The following is a 16605-nucleotide window of genomic DNA, read 5'->3' on the forward strand; positions in this document are numbered from 1 at the left end:
CTTTGATATGAAGAGTAACATAATTAATTCTGCACCATATATCGTGCTATTACTTAATCGTTTGCCTCCCTCTTCCTATCTGCACCATATATCGTGCCTTCAATCGCCTAACTGCAACCTATGTAACCAGTCTACTCCCGAAACAATTCCTCCTATTTTTGCTTCTTGTCCAGTGGCCATCTCCTTTTGGGAAGACCTAATCACAAGCTTAAGCTTAACATTACAGCCTCCGCCACAAAATTCTGTTGCTTCGTTTACTGCTTGGCTAGAAAACAACCTTCATAAACATGCGCAATTACCTTCCATCGTACCCTTACATGTCCTAATCCCTTACAGCTTGTCGACGGCAACAAATGCATGTTTCACCGGCAACGTTTTGCCCCGTCCACAAATCTTGCATTAAATCTAGCTACAGACTACTGGTACTTCGCCGGAGACTCAAACAGTCGTCATAATATTTTTTACTTTGTATGTAAAATGGAATCCTCCGCAACCCAACTATCTAATGCTCAATACGGACGCTACTTCTTCCTCCAACCTCAACATTGGGGGCCTGGGAGGGGTGTTTCGAAACAGTCAAGGGGAATGGGTTATGGGATATACCGCACACACAACTTTTCAGGATATTGCTCTACATGAACTACAGGCTTTGTTTGTAGGTTTGCAACTTGCGGTCAGTCATGACCTGAAGCCTATGGAAATCAATGTTGATGCGGAACAACTATCTACATTATTAAATAATGCAACTATGACTACTAACGTCTCTACTCTATTGTCTGATTGCAGGTTCCTTCTGCAGCAACTGGGTAGTCCAACATTTACCGCTGGCTGATAGCCTAGCAAGGAAAGCCATCTTCACTGCACAACCATCCACATTAACTACTACTATCTCAGCAACGGTAGCTACTACTTTTTGGGAGCCTCCCCAGGATCTGTTACATTTTTTGTGGGCAAATAAATGGGAAGACTTCGTAACTATAAGGTTGAAGGCTTTAGGAGTTTTATCGCCTAGTGCTTTTGTAAATATCCCTACTAGTACTACTTTGCTACCTACGATGATATGTAAATATTGCACAATGTGCAGCTGTAGTTTTTGTTAAGATGCTAATATAATATATATCCTGCTTAGTAAAAAAAAAAAACACATAATTAATTCTAATTTTAAAACAATAGTTACTTTAAAATATTTCTTATAGTAAGAGTATAACAATTAATTTTAGTTTTAAAACAACAATTACTTTGAAATATTTCTTATATTAGGAGTATAATAATTAATTTTAATTTAAATAATAATTTCTTTGAAATATTTCTTATGGCTGTTAAATTGAAAAGAGTGAGGGTATTAAATTTTAAATGAGTTAGCGAAGTAGTACTCCCTTTTAATTAGCTATCATTAAAGGACGAGGTTGCTTATCACTTGACCAAGTGTTTTGATTTTACATACAAAAAAATTCTAAATAAAGAACATTCTTCCAATTAATGTCCAATAAGAATTTAGTTTAATTTGATTTTAATATAAATGCTGAATATTCAACAAAAATAAATTTTTATTTTTTTTTTTCCATTGAGAAAAGTTTCAAAGCAATCGATAAAATTGCTATCACATGACCAAAGTGAAAAATAGGGGTGGCATGGTATGGTATGGTATGGTACGGTATTTGAAATTTTGATACAATAATTTCGGTATTCGATTTTTAAAAATATTATACCATTACCATACCATATTAATTCGGTATGGTATGGTATTTTAACGTTTGGTTTCGGTATTTTGCAGTATGGTAATCGGTAACCATAGTTTGTTTAACTTTGACAATATATACTCGTACACTGGAGTATTATTACTTCGACTTTTCAAAAGCATGTCTTAACTGTATCATAAAAATGCATTACACATGTAGAAATATTGAAAAAGAAGTATAAACAATTTCTTTTACGGAAAAGGCTCAAAAATACCCCTGAACTATTTGAAATAGCTCAAAAATGCCCTTCATTAGATTTTTGACTCAAAAATACCCCTCCGTTAAATATTTGGCTCAAAAATACCCCTCCCTCTAACGAAATTCGAAAAAGGATAAAAAATACCTCTGAACTATCTGAAACGGGTCAAAAATACTCCTCTGTTAAATATTTGGCTCAAAAATACCCCTCCCTTAACGAAATTAAATTATTTCGTTAATTTATATAAAATTCATCATTTAATTTATATTTCATTAATTTCTCTAAGTGAAAAATTATATTTCGTTAATTTCTTTAATTTATTTAAAGATTAAAAAGATGTAAAGTGAAAATACCCTTTTAGAATAAATGTATGTTTATATTCCAAATCAAATTCAACCAATTTATATTATAATTCAAATGTTTTTTTTTATTATCTTATTTTTAAAATTAAAAAAATAATTTTATGTAAAAAAATTAAAGTATTAGGGTTAAAAAGTTAAAGTTAGGGTTTAATTCAATTGAAATAATTAATTTAGTTAAGGACAAGGGTATTTTTGAGCCAAATATTTAATAGAGGGGTATTTAACGAAATTAAATTATTTCGATTATTCTGTTAATTTATATGAAGTTCATCATTTAATTTATATTTCGGTAATTTCTTTAAGTGAAAATTTATATTTCGTTAATTTCTTTAAAGATTAAAAAGATGTAAAGTGAAAATACTATTTTAGAATAAATGTATGTTTATTTTTCAAATCAAATTCAACTAATTTATACTATAATTCAAATACTTTTTTTAATTATCTTATTTTAAAATTAAAAAAATATTTTTATGTAAAAAAAAATTAAAGTATTAGGATTATGAAGTTAAAGTTAGGGTTTAATTAAATCGAAATAATTTAAATTTGTTAAGGGGAAGGGTATTTTTGAGCCAAATATTTAACAGAGGGGTATTTAACGAAATTAAATTATTTCGATTATTTTGTTAATTTATATAAAGTTCATCATTTAATTTTTATTTTGGTAATTTCTTTAAGTGAAAATTTATATTTCATTAATTTCGTTAATTTATATTTCGTTAATTTCTTTAAATATTAAAAATATGTAAATGAAAATAACTTTTAGAATAAATGAATGTTTATTTTTCAAATCAAATTCAATCAATTTATATTATAATTCAAATATTTTTTTTCATTATCTTATTTTTAAAATTAAAAAAATACTTTTATGTAAAAAAATTAAAGTATTAGGGTTAAAAAGTTAAAGTTAGGGTTTAATTCAATCGAAATAATTTAATTTCGTTAAGGGGAGGGCTATTTTTGAGCCAAATATTTAATAGAGAGGTATTTTTGACCCATTTCAGATAGTTCAGGGTATTTTTGATCCTTTTCCGAATTTCGTTAGAGGGAGGAGTATTTTTTAGCCAAATATTTAACGAAAGGGTATTTTTGAGTTAAAAATCTAACGAGGGGTATTTTTGAGCTATTTCATATAGTTCAGGGGTATTTTTGAGTCTTTTCCGTTCCTTTTATTAGTCAATTACACCAAAAAGATATTTCAATTAAAATAGAGTAGCGAAAGTTTCAAAGTCTAAACACTTTTATACTAATACTAAGTATTTTTTTTGTGTATATATATATATAAAAGTTACTTATGTAATTATATATATACTTTGGTATGGTATTCGTTATTTCGGTATGTTATTTATAAATACCATATATCATATCATATACTTTAAAAAATTAAAATATATACTATATACCAGATCAAATATCATAATACCAAAAAATATGGTATCAAAAATTTTTGTTCAATATAATAATTCGGTAAAATGTGTGCACTCGCTGTTTTAAATTTTCCCCAGCTGCTCGAGTGTGGGTATAGTTGTGTCTAGCCGAGAGAACTTAAGAAAGTGAAAATGCGGTCACTTCACTCATCATTCATAAAGCCGCTCATTAGTCTTCATAAAATCCCATTTTCGACTCCCATATTTTCACTATCTACACTTCCAGCACAATATCTCTACTTGCGCTTCTCCACTACTCCACTCCCAAAACTAAAAGCAATGGCCGATAACAAATCAGCCGCCATCGACGGCAACTCCACAACGCAGGAACACGTCGCCGGCGGTTGGTACTCCATTCCCGACCTCCGATTGCGCGATCACCGATTCAGCGTTCCTCTTGATTATAATTCTTCCTCCCCTAAAATCACCGTCTTCGCTCGCGAAGTCGTTGCTGGTACTACTCTAATTTTGGTTCCCGTTGTTCTTCATTATGGATTTTGCATTTGTTAAACTCTGTTTAAAGTACAAGGATTGATTGTAAATATATTCTACGTCTGAATAGATATACTGAGTATCTTCATATAGTGGTTATAGTTGTTTGCTTGATGGATTCACATTTGTTCGGTTTGCTAGATTTACATTTGTTCGATTTGCTTATGCACATTATCGTGCTTATGTGTTCATTCTATTTGATTCGTATTTAGGCAGTTTTTGGTTTTATAGCCTGTTTGACCGAGCTTCTACAATCTGCTTGGTTTCAAAAGTGTTTTTTTGTTAAAATGCTTTTCAAAAAAGTACTATTTTTTTGGTGAGAAATGGTTTGTGGTTGACCAATAAATTGAAAGAACACTTTTGAGCCACAATAAGTGTTTGATCAAGCTTTTAAAAATGCTTCTAAGTGTATTGTTCTCAACAGTGCTTTTCAAAAAAGTGCTTTTACGAAAATTCTACAATTTTTGTCTTCTGAAAAACTTTTCTGCTACTCTCTAGAAGCACTTATTTAATCTCAAAAGCTTGTCCAAGAACCTTACCTTTTTAAAAGAAGCACTTTTAGCCTCCCAAAAGCTTGGCCAAACTGGCTATTAGTTGATCTTATAAAAAAGCTCTATTTCAGCTTAACTGATATGTAAAGTTGTAAGAGAAGTTTTCCAGATAAGTTTAAGCTAGTAGATTCAAAACTAAACACTTGTTTCACATTTGTTCTGTTAACTTTTGCACTTATGTATTGATTCTGTGAGATTTCTGTTTTTAGGCAGTTGTCGGTGTTGATTTAACTTTTGCACTTTAGTTTTCGGTGTATAACTTTATTTTTTGAGGAAATAGATCTTATCTTAGGATGGCTTAACATATACAGTAATTGGGATAACAGTTATAGTTTAAAGGCAAAAGATTTGATTCACTTAGTAGTATTGTTGGACTAGCTAGTTAGTGCAACTTACTGTGTTGAAAATGACAAATGAAAGAGCTTCGAAGTCCTTGAATTTTCGTGAAGCTTGATCTAACTGCTACTCCTGTGTAACAAGTTTAAATCTTTTGTATCAAATTGAATATCCATCTTTGCTTTTTTTTCTTTGTGCCTAGTGGTTGTAAAAGTGATATCTCATACTTGAAATCCAGAAGTTTGGTAGGAAACTTATCAGTTTACTTTGTGCTGAGTCAATAACTCAGATCTGAGTATTACCTAATCAGCACTAAAAATTTCAAGAAACATTACACGACATATTTCGAATCTCATCTCGCATCTATAAAAGACGAGGCTTAGACACCAAGCTTTAGAATTTCAAAGTTTTAAAACAATTCTGCTCCCACTTCATCTGAATATCCATTTTAAAATCCGCATGCATATGATACGGGAAGGGTAGTAGGTAGTCGAGTGTTGTCGTACTTTTGTGTGGGAGCGGCATGAGGTTCGTCTCTTCTTCTCCTTATTTAATAGTATTAGTTAGTCTGCATAGTATCTTATTCTGCTTTGATTACACATTTTTGAGCTAAGAGTATCAGAAATACCCTCTTTCCTCCAAGAAGGTAGGGGTACAGTCTGGTACATCCTACCCTACCCAGACCCCCTTGTGGGATTGCACTGGGTATGTTTTCGTTTTGTTGATAAATTCTAGAGTAAGAGAACATGTTGTCACCAATGATTTAATGATTTGAGTTTCAAAAATAGGAAGAGGAAAGAAACTTCATTGAAGAGGAAGTGTGGCCCCTGTAACAATTTGGGAGTAGAATATGTTACCTTAGTTACTTGTCACAAAAAGAAAGAGAAAAAGAAAAGAGAAGAAAAAAATACAGTTGCTGGATAAAAGCAAGACATCTCACTGTGCATACTTGTCAACAACTACACCTTAATCCTAAGATGGATGGGTTGGCCATGTGGAGGAGCTTGCTCATGGTGCCAGTCTAAGCCTTCTTAAAAGAAGAGAGGTTGCGGTATTAGAAATTTAGCTAGAAATATTTATTAATTTTAAAGGTAAAGCAGTGGTATCAAAGGCGCGCTTAAAGCGTGCTTAAGCTCTAAAGCGAGGCTCATTTTGTGTTGAGCGCTTTGCCTTGCTTAATGTGCGGTTCAATGTCGTCATCAATTTTCTACGACATAATTTTCTTGTTAATGAGCCTCTTCTGGAGAGGCGACGCTAAACAATTGATATTTCATTTCATCTTAATATTTTTTTCAATTTCTTTGTTCATATGTATGTCATTCACGCTTATAATTATTAATCTTGGGCTAAACATATATTTTTTTATTTTTCTCCTTTTGTGGTTTTTTTCATTAAAGCCCATGCTTTATTCACATTTTGCGCTTAAAGCCCCAATGGACCTTAGAGCTTTCTTGTGCTTTTCGCTCTTGATAACACTAGGTAAAAGTTAACTTTGTTAGATTCACATTTGCCATAAACGGTTGACATGAACCTTTGCGTTGTTACTCCACAAGTTGTGTGGCAAACTTTCAGTCAATTATGCTGTCACAATTTGGTAAGAGACGGAGATATCAGCTTACCTGAATGCACTACCTATGTTATGATGTTATGCAAATACAATATGCAAATACTTATGTTATGATGATTTCTTTCTACATGTCTACAACTAACTTGGCATTGATGGATGCAAAAACGTGGTTGTAGGGAAAAGTAAGAGAAGTTCTAGCCACTTAGAAATCTTAATATGTAGTACTCCCGTTGTTTCACTTTATGTGACACAGTTTTTATTTGGTGAGTCAAAGAAGTTTTTCATTTAGCACAAAATTTTCAAATACCTTTTAATTATTTTGAATTTTTAACTGTTGTGACTAATCTTTTTAGTAACTTACAAAATGTAAATATTATTTCAAAAAAAAGTTGAAGATCTGTGTACGAATTTACACTGAAAATTAGGCAGTTTGACCCTTGTACTCTGGATCATGTCACTTAAGCTAGAATGGAGGGAGTAATTGGCCTTTAGTCGGTGATTAACTAGCTGCTATTTTCTGTTAGTATCATTTTTTGGTTTATATATATTTTCTCTACTGATTATCAAGTAAACTGCAGTTGGTAAGGAGGAACAGTCTCTGCCATATCTACTATATTTGCAAGGTGGACCGGGCTTTGAATGCACCAGACCAACTGAAGCTGGCGGATGGATAAGCAGAGTATGTGAAGAGTACCGTCTAGTTCTAATGGATCAGGCAATCTCTCTCTCTCTCTCAACCATAATGAAATAAGCAGTTCTCTGTTTCCTTGTGCTAATGCTTTTCCTGCAGAGAGGAACAGGTTTATCAACACCTTTAACGCCATCATCTATGTCACAAGTGAAGTCTGCTGAGGATTTGGTTAACTACTTGAAACATTTCCGAGCTGATAATATAGTACATGATGCTGAGTTCATCCGAAAATGCCTTGTTCCTGATGCTGGACCTTGGACAATACTTGGACAGGTCACATAGTTTTTGCTGTTTTCTGTATTTGTTTTTTCAAAATTAACCCTATTGTTTCATTCTCTCAACAATTAGTTAAAGAAGACATACTGCAGGAACAATTTTTTCAACGGTCTTGAATATATATTTTATAGAAAATTATTTAAAATTCTCTTTTGAGGAAAATTATCATCTCATATGGTATATGGAAGTCTTAGTACTGATGCTAGTTATGCTTTACTTTCTCGGTGGTGTGTGGAATATCGGGTCTATAATCATGCAGAGCTTTGGAGGATTTTGTGCAGTTACCTACTTGAGTTTTGCTCCTAAAGGACTGAAACAAGCTCTTATAACTGGCGGGCTCCCTCCAATTGGTGAAGGATGCACAGCTGATTCTGTTTATAACGCAGGCTTTGAGCAGCTTGTTTATCAGAATGAAAAATATTACAAGAGATTTCCACAAGATGTTGAAATTGTTCGTGATGTTGTAAATTACCTGGCAGAGTCAGGAGGAGGGGTAAGGGAGCTATACTGATATACAATAACATTCTTCATGAGTCCATCTGATACATACTTTTCCAAGTATTGTTAATGTCTCTCTCTCTTTACACCCTGTCCTATCTCCCTCCTTTTCTCCGTGTTTGACGTAGGTGCCTCTTCCATCTGGCGGCATCTTAACACCTCGAGGACTACAACTTCTTGGTCTCTCAGGTCTAGGATCAAGCACCGGTTTCGAACGATTGCATTACCTGTAAGCCATCATTTTGCCATCTACTCTCTTTTTTCTTCCAAAAAATATCATATATTTGAATCTTTACCTTTCCATACAATGCTTATAGGTTTGAGAGAGTCTGGGATCCTGTAATAGTTCAAGGAGCAAAAAGGAGAATCAGTGACTACTTCTTGAATGCTGTAAGATATACACGTGCCTATTACAAAAAAGCACGGTGATTTTATTCTGAATTTAGGTTTTATAATATTGCAAAAACTAGAGATCTTGTTTAGCAATTATGGTTCATGAACTAAGTTTGCTGGCATAGATATCCTCCAAAAATTATGCCATTGAGTTCAAATGCTTCGTGTTCATTTTCATCAGTATAAATTTTTGTGGTGGCCTACATTCTTTATTTATGTATATGTTTCTTCTAGTGAGTCAGTGATATCTTTATGTTGATTTGTGAATACAATGATTCATGACTAATTAAACCAGCTTTGACTTCAATCTTTCATATGAAGAAATAAAAAATAAAGGGTGGAACAAGAAAAGAACACGTGAGTGAATATCCTGACAAGGAAGAATGCATAAATCTTTCATGAGCTGTGGTCATCTATGAACCGGCAACTAAATCTCATGTTAGGCTATTTCTAGCTTTATTTCTCTAGAAAATTTGAAATTCTGTTGCATGGTAAAAATTAATTCAAGATGCTGGACAAAGATAAAGTTCTTTCAGATGTGACTATGTGGGTAAAGCAACCAAGATCTTCATATTCATTGTCACTATTCTAGTAGTTACTAGTCTTATCTTGGGTCTGTCGAGATACATAATTAGCTCCCAATACATCCAACGAAGATACATAATTAGTTAGAATTTTTGTAGTTACTTTATAAGAGTGAAAATGTGTATAAATATGATAAATTAAGGTGTATGTTTATGTTAATCTTGGATACTGACATATTTAAGCCTTTAGCAGCTCATGATGACTTAGAGGTCATGCCATAGTTCACTTGGATTAACTTTATTACTATTCTCGCAAGGCTGATGCACTGTAGAAGCGCTGTTCCTTCAAGTGTTAACAAGTAAACAGAGGTTTCATAACTGTTACTGTAGACTGAGATTCTTTTCCATTTAGGAGATTCTAAGGCAGCATTTTCTTGGTAATTCTAGATGTATTTAAAAGTGCAGGAGCTGGATGATGATATCTGCTAAATTGAGTTCTCTGTGGCATTGCAGTATGAGAGATGGATCGCATTTGATGCAAACCCTTTATATGCTCTTATGCATGAAACCATATATTGCCAGGTAAACTTTGTAATAGGAGTATTGCTATAACAGAGGGAGTACTCGGCCGAAGGAATTTCTGCATCTACTTTTATTGTATTGGATACCTATTTTCTGCAGGCATGCTTGAACTGTCTAATTCATTGGCTTTTTTCTGATGTGAAGGGTGCCTCATCCTTGTGGTCTGCTCAGAGAATTAGGGCTAAAAATGACGACAAATTTGATGCAATTGAGGCTGCAAAAGTTGGCCGCCCTGTACTTTTTACTGGAGAGGTGAGACACAATGTGGTCATTTTTGGTTAAGAACTGCCATAACATGTAGCAAGCATCAAAAAAATATTTTAATTCCACCTAAATTTCTTTGATATATGACTTCCACATTAAAGGGACCCGCCCTTGAGAAGACTTAAACTTATATTTAACTAATCAAATTGACCTTCCCTCATTGTTGTTACGTAATATGTACGGCTTGCACAAAAAATTCACTATATATTCATAATTATTGGAAGCTATCATAAATATGTGGCAAGAGCTGTAAATTAGCTTCGTTTTGTTCTCCTATAAAAATGTTCATTACATTTAAGTGTAGTGTCCTGCTGGGAGTTGAATTCCAGTTTGTGAAAAAGGGGTCAGGAAAAGTATGGCTGATTTGTTCTTTTACCATGTCAGCTACACTCTCATTTAGTCGAGCAAAGGTGTGACGTCACGTAGACCATAGAGAATTTGAAATCATATTAATGCCTATTCATTTATGAGCAACTATCATGTATATGCTCTTCTTACACATCCTGCCTATTTCCCGTAGTTTAAGGTCCGACATAATTTTGTTGCTTCCAGCAAATGTATGTACCTTTCTGTTACTTGATCTTGTTTTTGCTTCCACTGCAAATTAATTCTTTTAGTTTACAAATTCAATTTCTTCTTTTTCAAAGAAATGCAAAGGAACATATGGTTAGAATTCATAAGAATTGACTGATAAAGTACCCCTCCTAAAGTCATATGGACATTTGGTTGTTGATCGGAGGAAAGGATCAATTAAACAAAATGATTTATTTGGAACGGCATATGAACGATCGATATATCAGGGACAAAATCATCACTCTGGAGTCGGGGAATACTCCTTGGACCAATTCTGAAAGCTAGTGAAATTATCATGCATAATGTAGTGGGTTTGAAGAGCTTCTCTCTCCTACATAAGGCACTTATTGATCAGAGTTGTGAGGTTTGTCTTTGTTATACAAAATTTAACAAAAGTTCCACTGCATTATTTTGGACATTTTGATTTATCACACATTCAGCTTCTCTTTTTGCCGTTTGGCTAACTCCCCGACCCTTTGATAGCATCTTGTATGGGAGCTAGCATATTACTTTTGTGACCGTTGCATCTTCTTGATGCCAATCAATGAACAACTTACTTTATCAAAAAAAAAAAAAGGGGATTTGTTTTACATTAATTCTGACCAGATATTGATTTGAGGTCAAAACTTCGTACAATGCATTTATATTTCTTTCAGCTGGAATTAAGAAGACTCCTTTGTTTACTTTTTGGGTGAAAAACAGAGTTTGGACTTCTCTTGTATTCTGAGCAAGTGTTGATCGCTTTTTAATTTAACATGCAGATGATTTTCCCATGGTTGTTTGATGAAGTCCATGCATTGAGGCCATTCAAAGATGCTGCCCAGCTATTAGCAGAGAAGAAGGATTGGCCATCATTATACGATGTTGCTGCATTAAAGGATAACAAAGTACGTTGTATTTCTGTTAAAACTGAAAAGTTCGGATACCTGATGATTGATGTCGTTTGCTGTACTCATGTCAATCATTATATTAAGGATTTTAATTATCTTGACGTCTAGATTCTTATAAAATATAAATTGCCTCCTTCGTTAAAGCCAAACTGAAGTAAGTGGAGTCACAGCGACCTGATCAAATGATTTAGACTTTACGTAGCTACCCGCGTTTTTTTGTGTTTATAGGTACCAGTTGCAGCCGCTGTTTATTATGAAGACATGTATGTTAACTTAAAGCTATCTCTGGAGACCGCTTCTCAGATCTCAGGAATCAGGCTTTGGATTACGAATGAGTACATGCACTCTGGTCTGAGGGATGGTGGAAGTAAAGTTTTGGATCACTTGCTTGCTATGTTAAATGGAAAGAAGCCCCTGTTTTAACTCTATTGGCCACCAGTCCACCACCATCCATGTTTTCTCTTGAACGTTAAAGGCTCTAGATAATGCTGGTGAATTTATTAGTAAATTCTCTTTTTATGTCCTTCCCGACCTTTCTATAAATATATTATTCTGTGCATGGGTACTGCGCCTTAGATCTTCAACCCTCAATCCTACACACCCACCTGCTGTTCAAAAGTAAGTTGTTACACTCTGCTGAATTTCCTTTTGGTAGTTTATATGCAAGCTTTGGATGTATCAAGAAGGCAAGAACTACATTTATTTCACTTTGCTTTCAAAAATGCAGTGAAGCTGAATTTGAATTGTTGATGGCTTTTAGAATTTTACAAGAGGCTTGTCCGAAATGTCTCTCTCTCTCTCTCTCTCTCAAGTAGTGAACCATTCTACCACTCCTCCTTTTCTCTATACCTATTCTGTATGCTAGAAAGTAAGTTTTAACATTCTTTGTTCTTATCCATCCCTCCACCTTCCAATATCAGAACCTCGATATACACACCATATATACGTCTATCTACACATTGTAAAGAAGAGTCCTCTTAGGGAAGGACAAGAAGTCATTACACTTCTAATTTATCAGAAGGGTTCCGATGCATCTTATTATCGTCTGTGACTACACAGAGGATGATATCAAGGATCTCGTGGTCAAGTATTGAACTTTCTTCAACCAATATTAATGTCAACTTGAATGCTCTCAAACATCTCATGATCTCTTACCTCTTTTTCTCGCCCTTTTCTGTTCTCTCTCTCCCACCACACCCTTTTGGTTTGGATCAATTCAATTGATTAATTAATTAGGTAACATATCTAGCCACTAGATCTATGAAAAGTGGAGTCTAACCACTAGTAGTGAAGTTAACCAGTTCAAATTATAATATTAAACTAAAAGTTATGTGTTGATCTAGAGATTCAAAATTAGTACGCAAAAGTGGATATTTTACAAAATGTTGAAGTCATAAAGAAACATTTAACAAGATTGTGACCAAAGACTATCATGCTCTCTCTCTCTCTCTCTTGGAAGTGAATAATTTCATATTTAAATAACCGGAGGAAATTAAACAGTTCGCAAAATTGAAAGGATATTATCGATCACACTACTTTAAGTTGCTGTGATGGAGCCAAATAGAGTTTGCTACTTAGGCTGCCACTCCCAAATCCTACTAGAGAGAATTAGTTATTAATTCTTGGTGCCACTAATAAGCTCTGTTGCTTCAAATCTATCCTTCGCACAAGCTAAATAACCGTGGCTGGACTCATTTTGGCCTTTCCCCACATGTTGCTAGACGAGATGGCACCAGGAAGACACTTGAGTTAATTTGTTGACTGTAGCTTGCTGGGGCATTTGTTTTCACTGATGTAGCTGGCATAGAATGCACAACGATTCTAGACTTGTTTGGCATTTGAATTTTATCCAGAGTTGGACAGCCCGTGCGTGCTGTATTTATTTTCATGCGTTAGCTGCTCAATGAATTGGCTTTTGCTATAGTTTTTATTGTCTGGTGAAAGGAATCCATTTGCTGGTGTGATTGTATCAACAAACTCATTACCTGCCTCATTCAAGACCTGGCAAGAATTTCTAGGAGAAGTATAAAAGATATCAACATTTCGATGTATCTTTTGTTGTGGATGATATTCTGTATTTACACCGTGAGACGTACACCTACCAAGTAGGTTCTTGTACGCGTTAATTTCCGACCAATGATTAACAACGTACTATACCATGCATCAAAATGTAAAAAAAAAAAGGACAATCACTAAGTAGAGTCGTCGTCGGTGAATGATAAAAGTCGCACATTGATGATTAAAAGGTTAGGACAATCCTCTTTCTTTTAAACTAGCTCATGGAGTGTGAGTTATGGGCAAGATCGAGTTTACATGCTATCAACGCTTAGCATGACACCAGGTGTGGCTGAGCAAGACCAACACAATTGCACCTTACCTCATGTTGTTCCATTGCAATTTGCATAGTGTCTTTTAAAGCATAGCTAGCTATTTTGTAAAATTATCTTTGACCGGCTAAAAGTGGTATGTTTAGTGCTTAACAGTGATTATAAAAAAAAGTAATCAAGTTTGTTTTAAGTTTATGTTGTCCTTTTGGACTGCTATTCAAGTTAAATGTTCTTACAAAGGGCCATCAGATGTCTTGGCCGAATGACAAAACGTAAATAAGACGTTTTATCATGGGGCTCGTAACCTTCAGATATACCGATTGATTCAATAAAATGACGAAATCGTAACTGAGACGTATGGAAAAATAATATTTTTGTATAGATAGTAGTGGGGGGGACCCACTATTTAGAGAATTCGTACACTAAATTAAATTAAAGAAAGTAGAATGGGACCATCTTTTTGAGATTGACAAATGAAGAATTCGGATCATGAGCTCTAAGAGTTGTCGGCAGATGTTGAGCAATACGTGGTGAAATCTCAAAGTTAGATACTTTCTTCTTCCTCCTTCTATCTTTATTTGCCATCTATATTACAAATAATTATTCAATTTTATTAATTCTATATAAAAATCAAAAGATCATTTATTACTTTATTCTACTTTGCTTGTAATTAATTTGATTTATTTTATAATATTTAATTAATAGAAATAATATAGTACAATTATTTTTTTATTTATTACTTCCTCCCTTTCACAATAAGTTAATTGTTGAATTTTGACACACATATTAAGAAAAAAAGTAAAAACATAAATTTATCATGCTTTTCATTTTTACCCTCTTTAAAAAACAAGACACATGATACATCACTCCCAATCCATATTTAATGAAGGATAAATTTAAAAAAAAAATTCAACATCTACCTTAAATTGTGAACTACTCATTTATTTTGAAATATAAAAGATACTTTAATAATTTATTTATTAAGTAAGTATTTTGTAATGTGTGTTGGTGTCCAATTCTCTGAGTATACGTTTGCAATTTTATCCAGTTACATGACAAGCTCCACATGGACAACGACTTTTTAAGTCCATAGATATATAGTTAATAATAAGTTTTAACCATTTATTTTCCCCCTTCCAACCAACTAAAGAGTGGAACGTAATTAATGTTGAAGAAATAAATATTCTTTTTATTCTATTTTACTCATTTTAATTTAATATTATACATTAATTAAAAAAATAATTAATAATATAATATTTTTATTAAATAATATTTATATTTTAATTTAATAAAATGATAATTAATATTAAAAATAAAAAAATAAGAAATTAAATTAGAAAATTTGATAGGAGTAAAATCGGGAGGAGGGAGTAGATAGATATCCATAGATGCATTGATGTGATCAAACGTTGGACACGGGCTAAAGATACCGACCATCACGTGTACTACCCGTGTTGGCATGCAGAAAAAAAAGAGAGAGAGAGAGAGCAGTGTCCAATATCATAGCCTTTTTACGTGTCAACTCTGACACTCTTATATAACACAGATCGATCCTCATGATGATCCTCCTATAAATAGACGTACACTCTAGAGCTAGCCTACATGCATATTTGATATTCCTCAAGCACTACTACATTTTCAATTAACTTTTTGTAAAACAGAAAGGATTTACTTTAAGAAATGGCAGATTTGATGGAGAAAGCGAAGAATTACGTGGTGGAGAAGGTGGGGAATATGGAGAAACCAGAGGCAGAAATAACAGACGTTGATATGAAGAAAGTGAGCATGGACAGTATTTCTTATCATGCTAACGTCGCTGTCAAGAACCCTTACTCTGTTCCAGTACCCATCATGCAAATCTCTTACGCCCTCAAATGCTCTGGCAGGTACTCTTCCTATCTCCTCTTCTATAGCATTCTTTCTTGCAACATATGCAATCTAGCTAGATTTGGTTTTGAATTGTTATGCTTTTTATGGTGGTGGATGCAGTTTTGATCAATTTTCAGATTTAATTTCTACAAACTCCTATAGATAAGCTAGTTTGTTTTACTTTTTCGTTTTGATTACTCCATATACTAATGTACGGATACAATTAACTTGGAATTCAGAGAGTAACTCACAATCAAGTTTAAAAGGCACGTGAATGGCTAAGTGATGCTACGAGTAAATTTTGATAAGTGCTCGCTTGTTGTTTTCATGCATAGCTCAACTACTAGTAGGCCATCTCTTGAAGAAGCAAGGTTTTTACTTAAAGAGGGCCTGGGAATAGTGAAAAAAGAAAATGTAAATGTATAATTTGAGGGAAAATTCTGGAATTAAATCTCTGCCTCTAAGGGCTCGTTTGGTAGAGTGCATTTGAAAATGCACACATTAGTTTAATGTGTACTATCAAACTAATACTTGCATAAGTTATACAATCTATTGAGTATTAAGACATGCATTGATAATACCAATATTTCCTATGTATTAGTAATAAAAAAGATTCCAACACATACATTAACTTAGTTAATGACAACCTTGCCCCTCTATGGACTTTGAATTTCTCTGTTTGTTGAAGTCAAAATGCAACATAAAGACAACCTTTTTGATGTCATTGTTGAAATTCCATATCGGTAGGTTAAAGAGTCTTGGATTTCCTTCCTTATATGGTCTTGGGTAATCCTCCTCTCATGAGCTAGCTTTTGAGGTTGAGTTGGATCCAATATCTATTTTTTTATCATGATATCAAAATCAGGTCCACCCAGTTTATTATTTTTGATGTTGGGCCTCCATCTTATATTGTTCATGCTTCAGATGTCTAGTCCTGGGCGTGTAAGGGTGTTGGAGTCCCACATTAGTGGATTAAAGTGTCATTGATCTCTTTATATGGTCTTGGACAATGCTTTTCTCATGAGTTAGCTTTTGAGGTTAAGTTAGG

General features: G+C 33.7%; 2 protein-coding genes across 2 annotated transcripts; both read left to right on the top strand.

The window, feature by feature from the left end:
* The first annotated feature begins 3789 nt into the window (after positions 1-3789).
* Positions 3790-12104, top strand: LOC107839263 (proline iminopeptidase). The gene is made up of 10 exons (XM_016682675.2): positions 3790-4178; positions 7249-7385; positions 7461-7634; positions 7897-8130; positions 8264-8364; positions 8453-8525; positions 9566-9634; positions 9779-9886; positions 11233-11358; positions 11590-12104. Exons 1-10 carry the CDS (start codon positions 3857-3859, stop codon positions 11782-11784), a joined length of 1539 nt encoding a protein of 512 aa, XP_016538161.1. The 5' UTR covers positions 3790-3856; the 3' UTR covers positions 11785-12104.
* A 3006-nt stretch (positions 12105-15110) lies between these two features.
* Positions 15111-15574, top strand: LOC107839262 (desiccation protectant protein Lea14 homolog; the record flags this gene model as incomplete). The annotated part of the gene is given in 1 exon segment (XM_047403047.1): positions 15111-15574. A coding segment is annotated over 1 exon segment (206 nt), but the record flags the coding sequence as incomplete, so codon positions are not given.
* Positions 15575-16605: the final 1031 nt, after the last annotated feature.

Source organism: Capsicum annuum, unplaced genomic scaffold, assembly GCF_002878395.1.
Source record: "Capsicum annuum cultivar UCD-10X-F1 unplaced genomic scaffold, UCD10Xv1.1 ctg3261, whole genome shotgun sequence".
Taxonomy (NCBI): Eukaryota; Viridiplantae; Streptophyta; class Magnoliopsida; order Solanales; family Solanaceae; genus Capsicum; species Capsicum annuum.

Bases quoted from the DNA above. Each gene is read 5' to 3' on its own strand.
- LOC107839263 (XM_016682675.2), top strand. From the start codon at position 3,857: ATGCGGTCACTTCACTCATCATTCATAAAGCCGCTCATTAGTCTTCAT. The intron at 4,179-7,248 runs GTACTACTCTAA...AGTAAACTGCAG, and splicing joins CGCTCGCGAAGTCGTTGCTG to TTGGTAAGGAGGAACAGTCT. The intron at 8,131-8,263 runs GTAAGGGAGCTA...TGTTTGACGTAG, and splicing joins TGGCAGAGTCAGGAGGAGGG to GTGCCTCTTCCATCTGGCGG.